Source organism: Zonotrichia albicollis, chromosome 6, assembly GCF_047830755.1.
Source record: "Zonotrichia albicollis isolate bZonAlb1 chromosome 6, bZonAlb1.hap1, whole genome shotgun sequence".
NCBI lineage: Eukaryota > Metazoa > Chordata > Aves > Passeriformes > Passerellidae > Zonotrichia > Zonotrichia albicollis.
Genome location: NC_133824.1, coordinates 16,175,572 through 16,194,787, shown reverse-complemented (window position 1 = coordinate 16,194,787; position 19,216 = coordinate 16,175,572). Strand labels below are relative to the sequence as shown.

Below are 19,216 nucleotides of genomic sequence, written 5' to 3'. Positions count from 1 at the left end.
TCTACCTAACACTGGGATACTATCAGCCATTGAGCAGCTTGACCAAAATGCTCTGGATAAGAGAACTTGGGTTGGTAATGAGCAAGAAAGCTCACTCAAAAAAGCTTGTTACTGGATTGTCCAGAACCAGTGCCAATTACAAGAATTTCTGAATGCTCTGTTAGGGCTGGACTGTGCAGTGTCAGGATGGAAATGTCAAGAATCCTTTATTACAAGCAATTATTTCTAGGATTTCATTCTGTAACAGTAGTTGAAAGCTATATTCTTAAAAAAAGAAAAAGCACGGGAGAGTGAGCAAAAAAAGCTGGTTAGTGCTAAAAGATACCAGTTTCCAGACACCCTCCTATTGCACACATGGCATTTTTATGAATATTTCTTATCCAAGAACTCTTCACAGCAAACCAGGTGGGGAGATGCCAGGCCAGCCTGGCTGATTCAAATCTATTTAAAACTGGCACTGAGACAAGAACCTTTAGTGAGAGGAATTTAAAACTAAGAGAGCTCTGCTGGATGGTTGGGCATGTGAACAGGCTCCCCAGGGAAGTGGGGAGCTGCCAGAGGGTTTGAACAATTCTCTTGGGCACACAGTGTTACGCTTGGGGTGTCCTGTGCACAGCCAGGAGTTGGATGTCAATGATCCTTGTGGGTCCCTTCCAACTCAGGCTGTTCTGCGATTCTGTGTTGCTTGGCTTCTTTGCTTGAATTTCAGATTGTGTCTGGCTCAGTACGTGTCTTCCACTCCCCTTTCAATCTTTCTGCTCTCTGGCACATGGGACTTGACTGAAAAGTTAGTCAAGGAAGATCTGGCAGTGCTGCTGTGGGCAGCTGTCTGTCAGGGATACGTTGCCTGGGCAAGATTCATCCTTTAAAGCAAAAGGGCTGTGACTTTCTTGGTCTAAACCTTTTGTATGCATAAAGATTTCTTTATTTGCTTGCTGCTGTAAAAAAAAAAAAAACAATAGAATCTTCTCTGTGAAGAATGTAGCCAAGTTGGGCCATGAATGTCTTCAGTGCTGGAAATTTGATAAGTTGAAGATGCAGAGACTTGAAATTGAATAAGTTTAGGAATTTTGTTTCTTGATACTGGTACTTAGTTCAGAAAAACTCTTCAGTCAAATTCTGAATTTCAAATGAGAATTTATCATTATTAAAGACAATGTACTGCTTAGTGAAGTGACTTATGCTTCCCATTACAGTTTCCTAAAACTTCTCAAGCTGTTGTGTTAGAAACAGTGTGAAATAACTTGTTAGAATGTTCTGTTCAATAAATTTCTGATCTCAGCTCCACTAGACACGTAGGTGTGATTCTTTGCCAGTCTCACAATGCTAAAGATTCTGGCTTCTCTGTAAATATCTTTGGATGGATCATAATTTGAGCAACAATTAAAGGCGTTCTGATTCAGGCAGTCCACATGACAAAGAGAACAGAATCTCATCTTTTCTGAAGAAATCGGTAAATTGAGCAGTATATGTGAGAGACTGAAGCACAAGCACAAAAACTCAGCCACAAAAGTGATTCTTCATTGACTTTGCTGTTCTGAAGATTCAGTCTTTTGATGAACACATTCCTTTCTAGTAAGGAACTGTGTATAATATCTCCAGGAGAGTGAGATTTGGATTTCTACTATCAGTGATCCCCCTAGCCTTCTGTTTTCAAAATTCCTTACCAGAAAATCCAGGAAGTTTAGACTTATCCCTTAGGAAAAATTTCAACAAAGGTTGCCTGCCAATTAAGGATTTTTTGGAACAGTTGTCTTTCATAGTGATTGATTTTGCATATTGGCAATTTGCTTATCTTTCTTCAAAGCTGAAAAACCTCAAGGAGGAGCTGTGTTTTAATGTGGAATTAGTTTTGGTAAAAGGTCAATGGGAATAATAACTTCTCTCTTACCAAAGTTCACAAATATATTAATTTTTTATTTTCGTTTCTACAAGTAAGCACATATAATACATTTAAAGGTAAAATGATTTTGAAAACCCAGTTTTAATAGTTGGATTATTCTGGTATATTTAAAGAAACTTGGATCCAATCCATCTTTAGTCATTTAAATATTTTGTTTTTCTGTTCAGGACATTGTTTGCATAACTCATTTTGCTTTTTTCAAAGGTCAGAGTGGTGTTTTCTTTTGTTTCTGAAATCCCACTTTGCTGCTGCTGATAATAACGTGAATGATTTAAATATGAAAGTGTCCTCCGCTCTAAAGAGAACAAACTATATACATCAATTTCTAGGTTGTTTTGTGGTGTAGGGGGAAGACTATGGTTCATGTAGTGCAGAGGTTTTCTCTACTGATATTTTCTAAATGGAAAAAAAAGAAAGGTTAGCTTTCTGTGTTCTCTAAAGAACTGCAAATCCTGAATATGAGTGTAGACATTACTGAGAAGCATTTCTGTGACAGCAAAAAGAGCTGTGGTCCTGGGTGTCTTGTCTGTCTGAAATTACCTAAACTCCTGGTATCCTGTAACACTATGAATTGTGAATTATTGTGCTTGTTGCTATACAAGGTATAATTGTTTGTCAGAATCTCACTCTGGTGTTTATGGTATATATTGTTTGGTAGCAAAACCAGGTACTGACTACTCCTGTCATTTACTTTCAGTTTTTTTCTGACACTGTTACCTTTACTTGAGGGCTTGCTTATGGTCTTACATTCCAACCGGTCTCTAGAGCCTTAAACACTGTCAACATGAAGGTTGCAACTGTTTCTGCCTTCAACATGAGGGTTAACCTCTCTGCAAGTGTTCGTGTTCTCCTCAAGCCTTCTGGAGGCCTTGTTTGGACTCTATTTGCCTGTACTGCAGATGAATTTTCTCTGAAATGTGCCAGTTATGGCCTTTGAGTTTGCTTTATTTAGAACATTTGCTGAAACATCAAGAAAGGCATTGAGAATAAAGAAGCAATATATAATGGAGATTTCTTGATGGACACTGTTATTTTCCTTGCTTGATGTATCTTATCTGTGATAGGAGAGAAGTCTTGAAAGGACATTGTTCCATGAGTGGCAGGAGTATTTTAGCCTGCCTTTTTAAGGGATTAGTATCTGCATCTTTGTGTTCATGCTCAGAATTACATGCAATCACTTAGTGAAATTCCTGGGGTGGAGATTCCATGGTTTCCCATCTGTGTTCCTGAGTCTGGGAGCTTCTGACTAATTATACCATTTTCTGTGTACTTGTAGGAAACAATTTCATTTTGGCTCTAGAAAAAGGGATTGGGTTGGAATGGAATATGGGATTGCATAACTTTTTTCATGTTTAACCACAAATTCCAAAAATGAAAGCTATTGCACTTCCTCTGAAGATACCTACTCTTGGCTTTTGGTTTTCAGAGTCAGTAGAAATATTCAAACCCCATATAGAGTCCAAAAAGACCTATCAATCGAAAGGCTTACCCAAAATTTGTTATTAATGAATCTAGCAAAATTGCATCTCTGACGAAACAGCACCATTCCTAGATGCCTATTCTCAATCCCCAAGTGGAAAAGATGTGTATAATATGCAGTTGGGATGACCAGCAGAGCTAGCACATTGCATCATAGACTTCTCTGTCCTTGCTAGAGGAGAAAACATCACAAACACAGGTGCCTGGTCAAATGGAGAGAAGAAAAAAGCTTTTAAGCTAAGTGTTGCAAACAAAACTAGTGCTTACAGTCTCTACCTCCTATCTTACAGTTGTAGGTAGAGACAAATTTCATGAAAAAGGCTTTAGTCAGTGGGTGATCAAGTAAGTTTTGTGCAAGGTGAACATCTTCTGCAGACAGGACCTGCCAGAGAGGGATCTTAAAATGAATACTGGACAAGTCTAGGAACTGCATTTTAAAATGTGCTGTCTCATCTCTTGGTACTATACAATATAATTATCTTAACATCCTTTTACTCATCTTCCTCTAATGACAAACTTTGTCATCAGATGTATCAGTTTCCTGGAGAAAGATTTTGTTGACCCAGTTTACCAAGATAAGTCTGAACCTTTTCTGTAGTTTCAGAGAATTAATTACAAATCTCCTGTTCTCAATACTTAATTGTTTCCTGTCAGCCTGCCTTCTTGGTCAGCATGCCTGTTGCTGCCTGCTGGGGAAAAGGAGATAACTGAATGATTTGGGGCTCTCCCATGACTTTCCACTGCACCACCTGTTTTGGAAGTGGTTGTAGAATTGCCAAACACATTGAAGTGGTTATGTGTACCAGCTCCTAAAGAAGCTGAATGGGAGGAGTGGTTCTTGCCTGATGGGTTTTCAAAGGGAGCTGAGACTTTGATGTTCTGTTTTAGCAGCTGCTGGATATTGTGCCTCAGCCCTGTGCAGCACTTATGCCCCAGCCTTCAGGCATGGTATTCTTCTTTACACTGCCAGAATGGAGAGAAGAAAATAAAATAACCAAGAGTGTGGGCATTACCAACAGTGTTGCTTTATTATATTTTACACTTTGAGCTCTAGTACTTGGTGTCTCATGCCAGGGAGTACCTTGGACTTAATTGGGTCTGTTAAGAGTAAGAAATTTATTTCACTTCAGCTTTCTTTGTCTTTCTAATTGCTTCTTCCTCACCTCTTCTGTTTTATATCTGTTTCTGAAATAATGGTAGCAATTTGTCTTTTGTTCTGTAACGGCCGCATAAAATAGGGGGAGATTTACATGTGTGGTGCCCCAGAATTCCTTGCTTAGTCTAGAGGGACTGGATCATCTTTCCCATAAGGATTGAGGGAGACAGAGCACCGTAGTGGCTAAAAGGCTTCTTATAAAGCCTCTGTTAAAGCAAGAACAGACAACACTCCACTGTATCTGCTGAAGGCAGTTTGCTGGGAATTTCCCTTCTACTCACTTAACTCTTCACTGCCAGATATAAGATGTTGTAACTCATTTTATTCTGTTAATATTGAACTTCTTTGTGGTAATGTGGACTCCTCTCTGATTTTGCTTGTTGAAATATTGGTTTACTGGAAACACTGGAGGCCGAGCTCTGTTTTCAGGTGAAGAGGCTGGTAGATTCCAATTGTAGGAGTGGAAGGGGGACTGTATTCTGTGTAGTTTAAAACAGAGGCCAAAATTCTGGTAAACTGGAGTGGTCTCTTTTGGCAAGGCAGTACACTTCTGTGATATTTATCTCTAGAGGACAGAGTCAAAAAAAAAGGGGGAGATTCTTGCTCTGCAGTACTTGTTTTTCCAGGTAAGGCTGTATAAATAAATACAAGCTATTCTAGTCTTTTCTTGCAGTTCTTTGTAATACAATTCTGATATGTCACCACCCAGGCAATAAGGGGGACAGATGTACAGAAGTTTTTGGGAAGGAAATGTCACTATTGGTTTTTTGTCTTTGTTCTAGTGCTGGCTACAGAATTTCTAAATTTTTTCTCTTCCCATATTAAAAATCCATAACACCTAAATCAAAATGGAACCTACCATAGTATTCTGAAATTTTTCTTAGGCTGCATTTTAGCTATCAACAAAACACAACGTATTTGCTCTTTTCTGAAAAGTGGTTTCCTTCAAGTAGGGTGTCTCTTGGGGATTCTCAGAAGGAGCACTACAGACCTGGAAAACTTCTGTCACTTTTGGCCTGAGAAAATTATTGCTAGGAATTTGTGCTATCTTGGTTGAAATAATAAACACTTTTGTAAAGTATCTTCCATTTCCTCTAAGGACGTTGGGTGGAGTGAGGGAAAAATAGCACTTACTTTTTTCAATACAAATAGAGTGCTTTGTGGCCATCAACGAGGCTTGCAGTGATTTAGAAAAAAAAAAAAAGCTGTGAAACAGCTAGCATCACACCTCTGGTGTTGCCTTGCTGTCAGTGTGCCATGCTGCTCTTAGCATGGCTGAATGTCTATATCATGATAGTATCCATCTGTGGTGTCTGTATAAGTAGCCTTTTTTTCTTATATTTTTTAATTTCCTGCAGTATGTGGGATAGGATGATCTTGCCTATGCAGCATATACAATTACTGAGCCAGCTTCTTCAGTAGATAACAACCCATGCTAGATTCTCTGTGTATCTGAGCATATTCCACCAACATCCCCTGATTATATTTGACCTAACTTTGTAACAGACATTAGGAAGTGTGTGCTGTCAGATATAGTCACTTCCTCCTCTAGTCCATTGTTAAATGTTCAGGGAGCCAGGGCAGGTGAGTCAATCTTTGTACAGGAGGTGGAAGTAGAAGAATTCTCCCTCATCTCCAGCATAAATGAACTGCAAAATGAGCCTGAGGAAGAAAAAAAAAAAAATCAGTGTAACAGATGGAATCACTCTCAGATACAGTCCATTTTGTGTTATACCTTGTTACCTTAGAGAAATCCCCTTGAAGGATAAGGTTAGCAGAAACTATGTATACATATGGAATTGAGTTTCTAACACTGGGCAGATAAGAATGCTGGAGGCACCACTTTGCCCAGCATGTGAGTATTGTCAAGCTTAGGAGACTGTGCAATCTATCTTTTTATTGGCAAACTAAGTCCGTTTCATTACATTGGATGTAGGTTGATAAAATTCAGTTGTTTAAGGGTAGAAGTCTCTTTAGGACCTTTACTTTGCCCTTGTATTCCTTGGGGAATTATTCAGCAACAAGAGACTTAACCACAAGCCCCCAGCCTCACAGCAAGGACCCAGATAAGTGACCTTCAGTTCTCGTTTTGTATCTTTTGTCTTCTTTTACTTTATTTCAGCAGCTAGATATTACACAGCTTCAGTTGTGTTACTGAATGGTAGCACAGCAGATGCATCTTATGTGTGCCGTTCTGTTTCTCTACCTCTTTTACCTGGAACATTTATATTAAGATCACTGTGGCCAGCTGGTGTTCAGGTGGCACTTTCCACAATCCCTGATTAGATGAATTTGTAGATGTTTGCTTAGCCTTCTCTGTAGATGTATGTAGATTATAAATGTACAGTATTGCTTCTTTTGTGAAGTTTTTTTATCTGGCTATAATTCTTGAAATGTACAGTCATGATGTCAGGCAATTGTATGCTTCAACTGCCTTGTCCCCAAAGACAGACCATCTAAGCTGCCAGATTTATCAAATCTTCTCTAAGAGACACTCATAAGAGTTTTCATCTACCACGTAACAAGGTGGAAGTTGTAGTGGATGTCAAGCCAAATTAGTTGACATCCACTTTAATTCCAGTGCAAATTTGTGAAATCTAGGGGCTTGATGTGCTCTCTAGAGGCTTCAGTGTACTAGGTCTTTAATATTTAGACAACAAAATGGCCAAAGTAAAGTGCATGAGATGTCTCTACTACTTGGTCAAATGGCACTAAAATTTTGTTTGGGCCTCAAGTGGATTGATATCTGAACAGCACAACCCTAAGGAATCCTTAAGGCCCCCCAGTGTAACACCATCCTGTGCTGTGTCTTTTGGGATACTGATGTGGCTGGGGCATTTAGCTCTGGGCAGGGCTTTGAGTACTCTTCCCCCATCTCATGAATACTAACCCTGAAAAACTCAACAGCCTGGTTTTGTTTGTTTGTTTATTCTTCTCAAGTGCTCCAGATTTCACCAGTTTAGCCCAATTGTAACTTTTCACTTGCTTCTTGGGATTTAAAGAGGAGCCTGAGCTGCTTTCTTCATTCCCCCTTTTCTTAGTCATTGGGATCTTGCAGCTGCTGCTTGAGCACATATAGCAAAGAGCACCACACTCCAGGAAAGCTTACACAGGAGGAAGCTTAATGGAAAATATGAAAGGGGAAAAAAATGTGTTTGACGGACTTTTAATATAAAAAGGGGGTAAGAAAAGAAAAGGAGGAGGGGGAGATTTATTTGCTGTAATAGGAACCAAATGTTGGCTGGGACAGCAGCAAGTCTCACTCTTTCCCTGTAAACTCTGTGAGCGGCTTTTCAAAGGCATTACGGGGTGCAGGGCTAATTTAGTGGTCCTGACTTAACCCCTGCCTCTCTAGAGAGAGGTAAGGAGTATGGGTTTTCAGGAGAGATTAGTGACTTTAATTCAGTCAAAAGCATATTCTAGACAGATAATAGTGCCCATTTATTGTTTTTATCCTTGTGTGCTACTTCTGCTATCCACCCATAAAATGCAAAATCTGCTTGCATAAAGCACTAAAAAAGGCTTTCTGTCTAGAAAAAAATAGTCTTTAAGTCTTTTTCAGTTTGGTTTTCAATAAACTTGTCTACAGTGAAAGAGAGAAAGTAGAAGAATGTTACAACTCCTCTTCATCGAGTTGGTCCACTTGATTCATGGTAGACATTTGCAGTGGAACCTCCTCAGTGAGGAGTACCTTTCCCATCTCTTAAGTTGTGCAGTACTTCATCTAATTTTCTGTACTTTGGATTCTGTGAAGTGTGTATATTCACACCAGGAAACTCTGCCTGGATTAGGATAAGCGATCAAATTCAAGATGGCACTTAACACGTGTTTTTAGTCTGAATTACTTACCTTAATAAAAACAGATCCAGACAGTACAGTGAGGTAAATTAATTGTGTCCACCCTGCTCTGTCTGAACTTCCTTAGTTAATTAATACTTTAAAATTGGGAGTAGGGTATGTGGGACCACGCAACACAGTTCAGGCCGTTGCATGTCAGAGTTAAGCAGATAATCCCCCCAAAACTCCCTTATGATAGCAAAATGATATCAGCTTTCTATTTTAGTCTTACTGTATATATGCCTTGCTGTTAAATATTTTTGCATGCTCTAACTGTGTTTGCAGGTGTGGAAATGTGTGCAAGAAACATGAAGCCAGAAGAGCCTTCCACTCAGTAAAGCTCAACCCTGTGTTTGCACTTATTGAGGGTGGAAAGGCTTGTGATTTGTTTAGTCTCACTTGGAGGAGATATGCTCAGTTACCTTCCTTATCTTTCCAGTGACCTGATGAGCCACAATGGGATGAAGACACTGAACTTTGTAGTCAGCTGATTCAGCCTTTCTTGATTCGGCCTTTCCGCTAGTGAATTTCAGAGCTGCCGTGTGTAAAGAGGAGGAAAAACAAAAGTGTTGTTTGTTAACGTGCCACGTGTTCCCCAGACCAGAGAGACTGACACTATTTTGTAACAGGCACAAAGGGATGCTACTAGGGTCCCAACAAAAATTGTCTCCACTAAAGGGTAAAGATTGGATTTAATTTGCTGAGACTAGCATGGTTAGGGCTTCTGACTGAAAATGCCAGCTAAATCCAGGAGTAGCTGAGATAGGTTAGGCCTTTCCTGAAGAGGTTATCCAGTGCTCCATAATCGCATTCTGCCCTTCCCCTCCTAGACTATCAGAAGGCTGTTTTGATGCACCTCATTTCTAACCTAGCAGGTTAGACACTTAACTCTCATGATCTTTCCTGTATATGGAGACCTAGGACGTAAAAGGTACATAATCGCCAATTTCCATTGCCTTTGTTATAAGAAAATACTGATGTTCCAAAACCCAGGTTTATCAATGACAAGGCAACAGCAAGAATAATTTTCATAAGCTAGGGAGCAGGAAATAATTTATCCAGCAACATATACCAGAAAAGAAGGAAGCCTGTGGACTTTGATAGTAGTTGTAGAAAAAAGTGAAGAGCAAGAAGGCAGTGGGCTTTCCATATATAGCTATTGTGCCTGCACATCTGGAATAATAAAGTGGAAAAAGTTCTCGGAAAAACAATGTGCAATCAAGGCCAGAAGGGACTGAGTTGAGGAAAAAGAAGAGAGCTAAATGTGCCAAGGCTGGCTGAGCTCAAAAGAGGCATGCATAGTTCTAATAGTGAAGGCTTATGAAATAAGAGGAATGTAATATAATAAAACAGTGAAAATGTAAGTTTAATTGGGAATGCTGGGGGAAATTCTTGATGCTGAATATGTACCTGCTTGTGGAGTTGTGCAGCTGAGTGTGACACATGGACTCCTACAGCCACTGAAATGTTTTGATCCTGCATCACAAGGAGATAAGCTGGATGCCTTTACTCACATATTTTTTTCTGAGTAAAATTCTTACAACAATATCAGTTCTCTCAGTTGAAAGGGGGAAGTGCGAGAATAGCAGAGGGGGGACTCTTGGCAATTGCTAGATATTATGCATAGTAAAATGTTCTGGAATGCTTGAACTGTGCCTCTGGTTGCTCTTAGAGTTAACCTGTGAATGGATTTGGAAATTGCAGTTAAAGACACAAAACTTGTCGTTTTTTGCCTAAACCAACTCAGTTCTAAGGTTTTGCACGAGAATATTATACATCTTCTGTTTTCTCATGACACAAATATATTGATGGTAAGAGCCCCTTCTGTAAGTAAAAGTAGCTTGAGCTACTGGGAAAAGGGAGAGAAGAACTAAGGCTGAAACTATTTCATGATGCCTTGTCAATAATAGAGGAAAGTTTGATGGTCTGTGACAGAAACTCCCCTGCATCTCTGCACCAGGTCTACCATGGGAGATTGTGCTTTTCATTTTGAACTGGATTTGAACCCAAAATGCGCTTCTGCAGGTTTCTTGTGCCAATGCAGTCTTAACAAGCCTCTCATTAACTTTAGAAGCTTTTCCTTACCTTCTTTTGATGAGTACAAAAGTAGATTGCAGGTCAGGTGATGGCATCCTCATTTTATACAGGCCAGCTGCTTCCTGCCCTTTCCCTGTCTCCAAGTTCCTGTACCATGGGGAGTTCTGGACATCTCACAGTGCCTCAGATCTCCAAAATCCCAGGCTTAGCTCTTACAGAAATATTCAAAATGCTTTGTTTGCCCCTGGTGTTTTGTGAAACTGTTTTTCTTTACCTTTGTAAGACAGCTCATGCAATGTTACAAAGCAGGAGGTTTTTACAGGCTTGCATGTTCCAGCAAACAGAGCGCCAGTCCTTGCTGAAGTGTAGGCTCTTGCTGGCTAAACTGCACCAAAGTCACTCTTTCATAGACACTCCTGATAACAGCAGAGGCCAGGAGCAAACCATTCTCAAAGACTTGGTGCTCTGTTTTTCAGTTTTTAATTTATTACTTTTGAAGCTGAGGGGAAGGAAAAAGGAAGAAAGACAAAGTAAGGCCTTGAGGCAAGTGAGAGGCCCAGAACTCCTGCATCCTAGCCAGGACCCCAGCGTCCTGGGCTTCATCCCACTCTGTTTATCATTGCTCTGTAGCCAGCCCCAATCTAGGACCTATTGTTAGGGATGGAAGAAGCACACAGTGTGCCAAAGAAAATGTTCTGTGTTTTTCTGAGTGCCTGAACATAAGTCAGCAGGATGCTGGGAGCTGCCACACTAGACAAAATCATCAGTTACTATGCCAACTACTTTCTAGCAGCTGGTGCTCACCAAGGATTTGTACTGAAAACTTCCTAGACTTGTCATAGCATCTGAATGCCCCGTGGGAAGGAAACTGGTGCCCAAGGTTGTCTTGTGTTCTATGGCAAGGTGGGAGCACTGATTTATAAATGCACTGTGTTCCCTTATTGCCAGCAGTGGCTCTTGTTCCTCCGTAGCTCCAGTCTTTACAGGAAAGTACTGTACTGATGCAAAGTAATTTCATTGTCAGCTTGTTTTCTTGTTTAGTAGGAAAGTAATATTTTTCTCCTTTTGCTAGACCTCCAGATATACTGATTTCTGCTGTGATCCTATCAGTTCTGACAAACTAAGCAGGCTTAAACAGAGGAATATTCTTCATGAATACTGAAGTTTCATTTACACAATAATTTGAGCCAGTTTGCACTGCCTTTTAATAGGATGTAGACACTTTTCAAGTATTTCAAAAATGCCTGCTTAGTGAGTGATATATGGAGAACACCAGCGTACTTCATGAATTGGTATTGTTGCCTGCCACGCAGGAATTGGTATCAAGCAAGTGCCCAGCTGTGCCATTGGAAGAAGGCTTCAGCTGAAATATAAATGTAAGCCTGATGTGTCATTCTTTTAGTACAGACTTGCTGTTTGTCCTATAGTTCTTTGTAACTATGTGATCCTCAGAGACTGGTGTTCTGGGATCTGATCTTATCTACAACTTCAGTCCTTGGAATTGTCTTCAAATTGTTTTGAAATGGAAACAGAAGCCAGCTCTCTCCTTTCTTGTAAGAGCTGATACTCACATCCCTTCTGTATGGAGACTGGATTTCATAGAGATCTTTTTTTTCTGAAATCAATGAAAAAATGCATTAATGTTTTGTTAGTATTTTAGTACACTAACATTAGTTTCTTGTATGGGTGTAAATAGTTGATTACATAAAGGCTGCTTACATCAGAAAAAGGGCCAATGGATTGGAAAAGGGAACTAGAGTAGAAAGGGAGTTTGGAACCAGAAAACCTGCAGATGAATGTATGGTGTTCCAGCACTTTTGGATTGGATCCCAATCATAATCGCACGGTGATTTGTTGAAAATGGTCTCACAAGCAAACCTGTATCTTTTGTGGTAAAAAAAACTGCAGCAGAGTGGTTTTATTCTGTCAGTAATTTGGAAGAGAGAATTCTGGCCCAGCCTTTATGAAAACTACAGTTGAAAGAAAGGAACACGGTGGGTCTCTTGCCAATAACACTGAGTAGCCTGAAGAGCTGCTGGAAGGACAGAATCTTGCTTACAAAGGATGGGCCATAATGCCAAAGGCTGAGATTTCCTGTGCTTAGTGAAGGCCTGAATCCTGGCCAGGTCTCTAAACTAAGCAACTCATAAATAATTCTGAGCAAGCTGTGAGAAGATTGCTCACAACCAGCCTGGCTGACAGAATGAAACAAAATCTTTTCTGGTGGCACAGTCAGGAATTTCTATTTCCCATTTGCATGTATGTGCATCTTGGCCTAAATCTGTTGTCTCTACATGTGAAGAAATGAATATTCAATCATTAGTGTTCAAGCAATAATCCTGAATTGAAAACATGCAGGTCTAGGAGTACTGACTCTACAATTCTCATTAGGGGTGTGGAGGTTTTTTCTGGTTATTTTTGGCTTTGCCTGAAACAGTGTAAGTTTTGAGAAAGCTTTTAATTCAGTTTGAAGTATTTATCCAGTCCTCTTAACAAGTGAACTCTTTAATATCCGTTAAGGTGTGAGGTCCTCTACTGCTTTTTTGCAGTCTTCATTATGGTGCTGAACAAGCTGTAATTTCTTTAAGCAGAACTAATTTCTGCTTCAGGATGCAGAAGTGTTGTCATGCTGTAATAAGTCATCCAACAGGAGAGACTGAGGATAGGAGATGCTCCATGATGCATTCCTGTGAGCGTGGCAGATAGACTGAGAGCTGGAGCCTGTCTCTGGCAGCACAGTGTAGAGTTTCAGATCCTAAACCTCTTCTGTACCAGGGCAAACATCACCTTATAGATGTAATATCAGCACTTGATAACATGTTATGTGGAGACTGAAGGAAGCTGCAGATGAAGTATCTCTTTATGAAAGTGATCCCAAGACTGGCAAATGCACTGGCTTGCTGTTGTCAAGTATTGTATGTTTGTATTATAGAAGGTTGAAGTGATGTTTTGCAGCATAGTACATAAATGCAGAATAATGCATTTACTTTGATTTCTGTCTGTAAATAAGGAAAACCCATAGAAGCCAACAGAAGAAGGATTCTGCAGGCCAGGAGGATAAAATCTGCTTAGGCAAGCAACAGTGTTTTCAATATAGTGTCTAGAAAAAAAGTAAGTGGTTTTTTGTTGTGTCATGGGGAGAGAAGGTATTGGAACTGCAGCGAGTTGTGTACGAGATTGGCTAAGATTTTTTTGGGGAACAAAGTTTTGTAGTTTTGTTTGTTATTTTTAAATTTAGTTTTTCCTAAAGGTTTAATAATGTAGTTGCAACAGCGTTTGCCTGGGTAATATAAGCCAAGTTTACCTGGGCAATACTTTGTCGATTATGTTGGTCGAAATTGAAAAAGTGAATTAAAGCAAGTTAGAAATCCTGTGAGAGAATTTGAGAGTTCATTGAATTGGACAAAGATTGGAGAAAGGCAGCAATCTTGGTGCATTTTTAATAAGTCAGACTTAAAGATTTGTAATTCCGTAAGTTAATCTTTTGCTAGATACCTCAAAACAGAAGAAATGAGAATCAGGGAAATGTTACTAAAATGTTACCATTTAGATGGCCACATGGTGCTGCAGTCATTGCACATTGTCTCTGTGCCACAAAATCTGGCTATTGGCAGGTCCAGTTTTAGTGGAGTTGTTCGTTCATATCAGTTTTGTCTCCTCCATTTTTTCTTCACTGTTATATTTTAGAAGTAATCACTCAATCCTGAGCTTCTTAAGCATTCTTTTGGATCAAAGGATGAATTTTATGCATTGCAGGTTCTGAGCTGGAGGTAGATATGGGAGGAGTTGGAACAGATATTAGTTTCTAGAATGAATAATATAACTTGAATAAATAGCTTTAAGAGTGCTTGAGTGAATTCTTTCTGAATGTTTTAAGGGTTTGCAATGACAAAGCTTTTGAGGGAAGGAGCAACATATTCAAGGCAAGCTGAGATGTGTTTAAACAATCTAGATTGTAAGTTGTGATAGGTTCCTGAAGCAAAGAGTGTGCAGTGAACTCCCTTGCCAAAGCCATGACCTACACTCCAAACCGTGCCATGAAAGACACCAATTATCTTTTATGTCCCTGTTACGTATGATGTAGATAGGAAATGCAAGGGAGACCTGCCTTGGGAATCCAAAGGACATATTTGGAAGGAGTGGTTGAGAGAAACATCAGAGATAACAGACACTTAGGAAGTTCAGGCCTTGAGGCTTGAAGGTTATATTAGCCAGTGTCAGGATTCAGTGAGTCATACAACATCTGTGGTGTGAGCACAGAATGTGTGAATTGCTGGGTCGTTGTAGCCTCTTCAGGACACCTCGTGGTCCTGTCAGTCCTGAGAGCCACCTGCTCTCTGCAAAGCCCCTCAGCCTTGTGTAGAAGTGTGTTGGTGCTGCCTTCTCTCCAAGGCTTACGAACTTCAAAGCAAGCTGGTGAGCTTCTGTTGGTGCTTATCATGTTGCAGGCCACAGCTGAACTCCTACCATGTAAGCCTGGGCTGCAAGAGCTCCTGTCTCTTTGCAGGAGGCCTTTTGTCCTCTAAGAAAAGCTGGCATTTCTCAGAGGATGAAAGAAACGAGCCTATCTCACTCCCCCCCAAGCCTTTTGGATTGTAACTGTATGGAGTCAGTATGTATCCTAGTTCCAACCTCACCCAACCAGTCCTTTATCCTCTCTGGATGTTGTACTGCATGTATATTTCTATTCTCTTGTCACTGCAGCATGGATGTGTACAAGTGTAATCCTTGTGTTACTGTATTAAAGTCTCTACAAATCTAAATAACTACTTATCTCAATAGGAATGGGAATCAGCTTTTTTTCCTGCTGCTATTCTGCCTGTCTTCAATGTTAATCAACCACAGAAATGTTCCAGTTTAGTGTTTTTAATTTCCTTTCCTTTTTTCTCCTCAAGAGAATGTCTAGTAATATAGTCCCAGCCTATATTCAAGAAGGTGCTTAGCAGGAAGCAGTTGGCACATGACACCTCTAGCAGGTGTTGTGCTTGCTAAAGCCATGTAATACAACTTCATAGCTGGCTAAATATTAAGAGATTTCTTTGAAGCAGCAGTGCCTTATAGGCAGGAGTCCTTAGATGCAGAGTAGTGAAAACTTGGTCTCTCTTCTTTCCTCAGGGCTCCAGAGAATCATCATTTTGCCTTGGAAGGAGAGATGGAGAACAGCGTTTACAAGGTGACACGGGGTCCTGTGGCACATCCCAGCTATCAGCTGCAGTTTGCTATGCAGCAGCTTCAGCAGCAGAAACTTCAGTCAAGACAGCTGGGGGAGCAAAACCAAGCACGGCAACAGGTAACTAAGAAGAATTCCTGCCTGGGATATAGAAGTGCTGGCCGAGTCTTAGATGTGAAAACAAACTCAGGGACAGTACGGATGGCAGAGATTTTGTCAAGGAAGTAGCTCATAAAGTGGGTTGCAACAAACCCAGTATTACCTGCAGTGGTTTTGATAGCATTTTGATGCTATGGTTCCCAATACCTTCTTCCATTATGTTGGCATCTTAAGAGCTGGAGAATGTATGAAAAAGGACTGGTATTATTGATGTTCTGGATGACTCCTAGGTGCCAAAGGTAGACCACTGCGTGTGCAACAGCATTTTCATTCTGCTGGGAGAAGCTTTCAAGGTTATAATGACTTAATTGATACACTTGTTACCTTCCTTTGTTATTATGAAGAGAGAGATATGTATTCTGAGTGATGTCCAAAATGCTTCCCTGCTGAAAGAAAGGAAGCCTTTGGGTGATGAAACCTTCATTCAAAACAACTTGGTCTCCAGTAGCAAGGAGCTATTTGTTAGCAGTCTGGCATGACTGGACTCCCATGAACAGACCTGACACATGGAGGTCTGGACACCCACTCTCCCTCCTGTGAAGCAGATGAGTCATTAGTCAGGGCCCTTGGGAATAGGTTATAGGCAAATTGGGAGTAATCCTTTTCTGGGAGTATCTTGAAAGAGAGGCCCTTCTGCTTTTTGTTCCTTGCTCTCCTTTCAAGGCCCTTACTTAGCTGTGTAGTTACCACCCTCAACTTCTCTCAGTCTTCTTGCTCTCACTCACTTTCTTTCATCTCTGTCCACTGGGCTCTGGGTGGGCAGATGTGGCTGCTCACAAGTTCAGGAAAGAGCCGTAAACTGGCTTGTGCCTGTGAGGAGGCTGGAGCTGGCCATGGGGCCTGGCTGAGCCTTCTTCTAACTGCTGACATTGAGCTGATGTTATTCTTGGCCTGGGGCAGAGCCATTACTCAGGAGTTTCTGTTAAAATGATTCTTTGTTAAACCTCCTCTCACCCCCACAACATCCCCCATCCTTTCTCTCCCTCCCTTCTCCTTCTGAGCCAAGCATTTTGGAGTTGCTGTGTTGAAGCTATTGCCATGCTGCAGGGCTCAGGCTGCACTGAATTTGATGTTATTGAAGAAAAATACTTGCTGAACGTGGGCGCCTTCAGACTTTCTGTTATGAGTAAAATGTCATCTTAAAATGATTGTCTTCTGGACACTGCCTGTCGAGACATAGTGAGGAGCCAGCCAACCCTCCTCTTCCAATAACAGTTGCATCAATCCTCTCATGCCCACCCTGCCAGTCATGACACTACCCTTTCCTTCCCTTGCACCCTCTCTAGCTTTCTGTCACTGATCATTCTGCTAGTTAGCTTCTCAGACTTTAGTCCTTTAACTTGGCCTTTCTAAGAACTGCCTTCTTTTTTCTGCTGCTTATGCGTTCTCTGACCTACATCTTCCCATTCACACTGCTTTGACTTTTGCACCATCCTTTCATGCTGACCCTCATTTGTCCTCCCCTTTTAGGCAGTGTTCATGTAGCTTTTCCTAGCTTGCATAGCTTTACCACGTTTCCTTGTCAGTGTCACCTATGCTACCTCCCATTGCCTGCTGTTTTGTTCTCTTCCTTCTCATGTATTGAGATCTACATCATCCTTTGTTGTCCTGCCTGTTAAATTGAAATTTGTCAGTCTCCCCTCAGCAGAAGAAATATATCCCTCAAGACTGAAGACCTATCACTTGAAAGAGTGTCATCATCTCTGTACTTTGGGGAATGTGTGCAGGATATCCCTGAGACTATTTCATCTGATTGTTCAGGTTCTTGTTACAGTTAGAAGGCAGACTAGCCATTTGTCAATAGCTGAAGTATATCTATTAATGAATATATCTTGAGCTGCTCCCTGAGTTTGGTATGACCATTGCAACATGACTAGGTGCCAGTCTTTGCTTCTGTCTCTAGCAAAGGGACTAGTTACACATGTAACTACATATATGTGATCAAGTTACAAAAGCACCATGATTAATAACACAGCAAATGCTCCTCCTGTACATTAACCTGCTCAGTATGTTGGAGATGAGATGAAAAGCATGGCTTTTTTAATCAAGTATTTGTGTCATAAGAATCCCTCCATTTACCAGGCAGTAGATCTGTCTTATCACGTGTGTAAACATGAAGGCTTGTTGTGTGCTTTGTTGCAGCACCCACTCTTGGTTGAACACTTTCCAGACACATAAGAATGATGATGATTTCTCCAGGCATTTAACGATCTGTGGAATATCAAATACTGTGTGGGTGGAGGAAGAGGAATTCTAACAAACAGTTTTCACTCATTGTATGCAGAAGGAATACAGTTCACACAGTGTAGTATCGTAGGAATAGACCTTTGATTGCAGAATAGGTACTTGCTTACTTGGATTAAAGTGGCTGGATGAGAATCTAACAAATAGGTGGAGTGATATGGACTAGGAACAGACACAGTACGGACCTTGAGAAAAGTGAACAACGATAGGAAGGGGGAGAGTTTTAAAGTAGAGACAAGAAGCTTAAATCTGATATCAGTAAAACCAAGGAACAAGAATTAAACAAGAATTAACAAAGTCAAACCAAAAGACAAGAAAAACAGGCTTATAGCAGTGTTTTTCATGTTTAAAGGAGACTTCATGTGACATGTTATGACCTAGATGTTATTATCACTGCTGCAGTTGGCAAGACAGTTAATATACCATCATTGTTTATTCTCTAATTGTTTCCTGTACTGGAAAGATGCCATTAGCTGTTAGGGAGGTTCCTTCTTTGTGTGGCTATGTTCTGTCTGCTTAGCCTAGCATCTACTGGATTTAAAATTTTATGCCAAACATTTCACATGGGAAAAAAGCTAAATTAAAACAAGGGAAGTACAATTGTATGGTGGAATGATCCCTGTCAGTCCTGCTTACATCAAAAAGACTCCTGTTAAGTAAGACATGAATCATGTTAATGAGTTGTGTGGGCAGTTACGTGATCACAGTTTCAATCTCAAGTTTAAGTAGATTTTATGCTGTAGAAGATTAGGCTGAGTTAATATGAAATAATTCTCCTCTCAGTCATTTAAAAATTGTATGTCCTCTGAAATATTCCTCATTTCATGAAGTTCAGCAAATTTTTTGTCTTTTCAATATTTCTGATTCCCTCCTGACATACTTATCATTTATTTAGATATGACTGGAAATGCTGAGTACTGTGAATAATATTCCTAGTGTTCCTAGAACTATATTATTACTGCTTAAGGATACAGGGCATCTTTGAATGCAGCTTCATCATTAAACTGTTTTCTAAACTGTTGTATATTGAACTGCTGTCAGATTTGCAGTATCTCTTTTCCTTCCTTCCTTTTCTTGTTCATTCTTGTTTTGCAGCTTTCTCCCTCAGATTGTTTTCCCACTAAATGTGCTAACTGCCATTTTTCCTATTTGAGTCTTGTGATACTGATGAGTCAAAGTCTCAGTGTAAGTAAAACAGAACAAGCATTCTAAAAGCAGTAGTCTGAGCTGA

The 19,216-nt window shown here is 40.3% G+C and overlaps 1 protein-coding gene across 6 annotated transcripts in view; it reads left to right on the top strand.

Moving 5' to 3' along the window:
• Nucleotides 1-19,216, top strand: part of TTLL5 (tubulin tyrosine ligase like 5) — a 135,952-nt gene that overhangs the window by 83,248 nt on the left and 33,488 nt on the right. For all 6 annotated transcript variants that reach the window (XR_012580727.1, XR_003379906.2, XM_026792380.2 and 3 more), the window contains one exon: nt 15,528-15,702. Coding sequence is in view for 4 of the 6 variants with exons in the window: in XM_026792380.2 (XP_026648181.2) it covers nt 15,528-15,702 (175 nt within the window). In the remaining 2 variants the exon portion in view is untranslated. The remainder of the gene's footprint in view (nt 1-15,527; nt 15,703-19,216) is intronic.